The sequence below is a fragment of the Acanthisitta chloris genome, unplaced genomic scaffold, assembly GCF_000695815.1.
Source record: "Acanthisitta chloris isolate BGI_N310 unplaced genomic scaffold, ASM69581v1 scaffold1494, whole genome shotgun sequence".
NCBI lineage: Eukaryota > Metazoa > Chordata > Aves > Passeriformes > Acanthisittidae > Acanthisitta > Acanthisitta chloris.
In genome coordinates this window covers 10726-15608 of record NW_008668503.1, presented here as the reverse complement: position 1 = coordinate 15608, position 4883 = coordinate 10726, and the positions used below count along the sequence as shown (strand labels likewise).

General features: G+C 41.0%; 1 protein-coding gene across 1 annotated transcript in view; it reads left to right on the top strand.

The window, feature by feature from the left end:
- Positions 1-1161: 1161 nt before the first annotated feature.
- The window catches only part of LOC103800518 (zinc finger RNA-binding protein-like), a gene marked incomplete at both ends in the record, with an annotated part of 14441 nt that continues 10719 nt past the window's right edge, over positions 1162-4883 (top strand). Inside the window, 4 exon segments of the mRNA XM_009072897.1 lie at positions 1162-1493; positions 3799-3868; positions 3871-3933; positions 4710-4859. Coding sequence (XP_009071145.1) covers positions 1162-1493; positions 3799-3868; positions 3871-3933; positions 4710-4859 — 615 coding nt within the window.

Below are 4883 nucleotides of genomic sequence, written 5' to 3'. Positions count from 1 at the left end.
TGCTAGTAATGATTGTAATTTCTTCACAATATTAAATACTGGACACTATCAGGTAGCTTTAATCATACATGTTCTGAGAACAATAGCATTTTCTTTAGTAAACTGACTTGTACTGTTACTTTGTAGTGTGCTGTGAGTGTTGTATCTTACTTTGTATTGGTAACTTAAGCATGGTTTCATGAAACTTGGAAGAGCCAAGCTAATGTTTCTGCACAGGTCTTTCTCCTGCCTCACATTTTTCCCCCTTATTTCCATATAAATTTCATTTACATGGGTTCTGGCACTCTGCAGACTTATTTCATAAGCTCCAATCACAATGCACAGTTGTACATCAATATAGGGCAGCATAATGCAGAGTTACACAACAGTACAGGACAATAACACTGGTTCTGTTTAAGTAATCGAACCTTTAAAGCCATCATGTTTTATTTCTGCTGTTCATATTTGCTCATTCTTAGTAAATAGCTGCATATTGGTGTTCTACTTGCAAATTTTAGGGAGGCAGATTAATCTCAGTGTGTGCCTGGAAAACTGTCAGAACTGTAGTAGCAATCTTCTTGCTAGATAGGACTGTGTTCTTTTCGTGCTTCTTGTTGTGTCTGTGGACTTCTGTGCACACAAGTGGGGCCAGGTTTTATAATTCTATATTTTCTATCATTTATATTAGGTATATAATTCTAAATAGGGGAGAAGTCAGAGGTGTGTGTTTAAGCAAATGTAACAGTTATGAGCTAATTTTCATGGAAGTCTTTAAAATCTCGTTATTGACTGTGATGAACATGCCAGAACAGGTCAGTAATAAGCTCTCAGAGAAAAGTAGCGTTTCTCTTAACTTGACAAGTGTGTCAGTTTTATTGAAGAACTTCTAAAGCATTTTAGAACTTGCCAGTCCTGAAAAGGTAACAGTTTAAGCCTAGTGCTTTGTTTTGAATGAAAGACTTGTGTCCCACTGCTTAGAAAAAAAGCAAGACAAAGGCTCCTCTTGCTAAGGAAGTCATCACCTGTATGATGGTGTGTCCATCCACAGAGATGCAGCTTTTCTCATGGGAGTAGAAGAGAGATAATAAAGCCATTAAAATGTATGCACAGACAGACAGCTGCCCCAGGTCTGTTTGTAGAACAGACAGGAATTAATCAATTTTGGGATTTTGAAATGTGTAGGCATTAGCTTTGTATGTTGGATTAACGTTACTGTCTTTTTCCAACGTAGCCAGCAGCCAGCTTCGGGTGTAGCCTATTCCCATCCAACCACAGTTGCTAGCTACACTGTGCACCAGGCTCCCGTTGCTGCGCACACTGTCACTGCAGCCTATGCTCCGGCAGCAGCCACGGTGGCCGTGGCCAGGCCTGCGCCGGTAGCTGTGGCAGCTGCTGCTACAGCTGCTGCCTACGGAGGATATCCCACAGCACACACAGCTACAGATTATGGATACACACAACGGCAGCAAGAAGCTCCACCGCCACCACCTCCTGTCACTACGCAGAATTACCAGGTAGGCTCCAAACAAATTGCCTTTGTTGTGTGATTTTTAAGTGATAGTTTAAAAGGAGAAAGCGTGTTTGGAAAAGAAAATGTGACTTTTGTGAAGCTACTGCTGTGCAGAATAGTACTGCCTTGTTTTGGCTAGCTCTGATGTTCAAGTGGTGCGCAGTAAATTGGGTCATGAAACTGATGTAGTTGAAAAGGCTGTACCAATACAAATTTTCAGTGGAGGTGGAAATAGTTCCTTTGTCAGATTCCTGGGTGCCATAGGAGTTCTAGTACCAAACCTGTGATGACAGACGATAGAAGATAAACTATCCTGTGGGTAGTTTTTGGGTACCCTCTGTGAGATCCCTGCCTGACCTCATGTTGATACAGGTTTCTGCAGAAGGGAGCTCTTTGTTCATTTTCATCTTGGATGTTGAAGTAGTATGTCTCTGTAATAATTTTTAAGCTTTTTAGTCCTATACTTAGCAAGGCATTGTCTGTATTCTAACTTGTATTTTGTTTTGTTTCTAAAGACTGTACCGCATGTTCTCAATTCTTTTGCACAGCTTCTGTAATTACACATGGTAATTATGAGGTCAGTTTTTAGATCCATTCGGACAGAGAAGAGAGTCTACTAAACTAAATAAAATCATTCCAGTTTACATAGGTTGGATGGGAAAAAAAAATATTTTATTATTATATTTCTTGGAATTAAAAAGAATTTTTATACATGAATGTATTTCAGCTCTAGTAGTTCATACCGTGCCACCCCTCAGTTAATCAACTGGTCATGCTTCACCATAAATAAAGTGAGGATGAGAGAATATATGTACATCTATATAGTGGTTTTCAGGTCATCCCCTGTTAAGCTTGCTAGGCATCTCCTAAGTGTTAAAGGTGTCAAATGGGCTCCTTGCCTTGCCCTTACAGACTAGTTACGGTTTCCAAATGGACTAGTTGATACACCAGAAAATAAAGAAGGCTTTAGAAGTATCACTTTCATACTCTAAAATATATAACCAAGAAAAATGTGAATAGTGATGGAATTTTTAAAGCCAGTATAGGCTGACGTTTTTAAACTTGTTGGCATTTGTAGAAATTCATATTTTCTTGGAGATCTGTGGTGGGTTTTTGCTTTTTTTGCTATTTTATGGGAACAGAATCTGATACATTCATTATTAAAAACTAGCGAGAGTAGATGCTTTTCAACAGTGAAAATATTTGGTATGGAAAATGATTTAATAGCATGAGGTTAATTCCTGTATGAAGTCTGCTAAAGACCAATAGGGTTGTTCCAGGCCTGAAGTATCTCAACTTGTAAGGGACCCGTAAGGATCATCAAATCCAGCTTCGCACACATGATGAGTTCCTTTTTCTGTGCCCAAGGCAGGAGAGCAGAGCCAGAAGGGCAAATTCAACGTGTCTGTGTGCCCAGGAACCCTCTAAATCTGTCCAGAAGAGGTGGCATTGAAGGCCCAGGGGGGCTGGGGCTACCAAAATAACCCAAACCACAAGAGATCCCCATCTCACCCTGTCAAGCGTGAAGTTGGCAGCAGCACAGGTGCTGGGGTTGATGCCAGTTTTCTCTGTGCTCACCCCCAGCTCCGGGGCTGAGTGCAGGATATCCTGCCTGCTCTCATGCCAGCTGTGGGGCAGGGAGAGAGGACAGCTGGTGGTCAGCACAACCTGCAGAGCTCAGGGGTGGGTGGCATCGCTGGCAGCCCAAGCTGTACTGGCTCACTCTCAACTGGATGAGCAGAGGCTGGCACAGCCCATCCTGGGATCACCAGCCTTGCTCTGCAGGGAATGAAGGTGGAGGAGACTCTTTCAGAGGCCTTCTGACCTCTCCTGAGACAGCCAAGAGGAACATTTAGAGGGCATAGCATGGGGGTTTCTCAGTCCTTTTTCCCAGGCACTGGTGGGCAGAGCATCAGGGAGAAGGCATCTGATTTCCCTTTGCTTGGCTTCCAGCTCCCCCTCCTCCACTCTTCCCACCAAAGGGGCTTGTTGGAGCAGCACAGCTCCCAGCTGATACTCCCTGCTCCATCCCATCCATTGGGCCCACGCACCTGTATACCTTGCACTGTGGGGCTAAAATACAGTACCTGTAAATGTAAATTTAATTTCTTTAATGCGTTTATTTGTATATGCTGTGTCTGTATTTTTGATTCTACTTTAGTAAGCCAGAAGAAAATACATTGTTTAGTTGACTCTGCTAATGATTTTTATTTCTCTAGATATATAGCTAAAGGTATCTATCAAAGTGTAGCTGTATAAAGGTATATATCTATATACCTAAAGGTGGTTTCTCATTTTTCAATTTTTAGGATTCATACTCTTATGTTCGATCTACTGCCCCAGCTGTAGCTTATGACAGTAAGCAATATTATCAGCAGCCACCGCAGCCGTGGCTGCTGCTGCCCAGCCTCAGCCTTCAGTAGCTGAATCCTACTACCAGACAGGTGGGTGGCATGATTCAAACTGCTCTCATTATTCACAGTCTGTCTGCTACTTTAATACCTTAAAAATAGTTCTTAGAATATTTTTCTTTTTACTTTTGTCATGTTAACTCGGCCAACATGTAGAAAAATTTTCTGCGCCTAGAACTTCAACATTATTGTGACGTTTCATTAAGTAGCTGCCTCTGAGGTTTGGATTGTTTGTAAATACATTCAAAACATACTTCTAGGCAAAGTTCTTACTGATTTTTCTAGAAAACTTCCTGAATGGATAGTCAGTGTTGGGTTCAGATGATAATTTAATTAGAAATACTCTTTTAATTCTTGAGTTACTTCATATATGTAATTTTTAAATTATTTGTATCATGACTGCTACAAAGCATGAGTCCTATTTAGTTGGGTTTTTTTACTTCAGTTAGAACTAAGAGGAAAGTTTAGGTGTCCTTAAATTCAGTGTGCTTTAGTAAAACCTCTGGTGAGAAGGTTGTTTAGAAACATGGTAGCCCAGTTAAAAATAAATAACTAAGTTTGAGGCTTAGCCGCGTGAGCTGTGACATGATTAAATTGTTGTGTGATACATGATATTCAGTGCATAACCATGACAAAACAACCTTATGCACAACACTATAAAACAAAACAAACAAAAAACCCAAAACAAACCCCCATTTTTTCACACATTTATTCCTGAGGATATTGTTAATGATCCCTTAATATGGTTTGCATTTCATTCAGCTAAAGCATATTAATGTTTGTACATGTTTATTTTCTGTCCTAATTAGCTCCGAAAGCAGGATATAGCCAAGGGGCAACTCAGTACACCCAAGCCCAGCAAACACGACAAGTGACAGCTATAAAACCTGCAACCCCAAGTCCAGCAACGACTACATTTTCCATATATCCAGTGTCCTCGACTGTGCAGCCAGTGGCAGGGGCCGCGACACTTGTTCTATTCT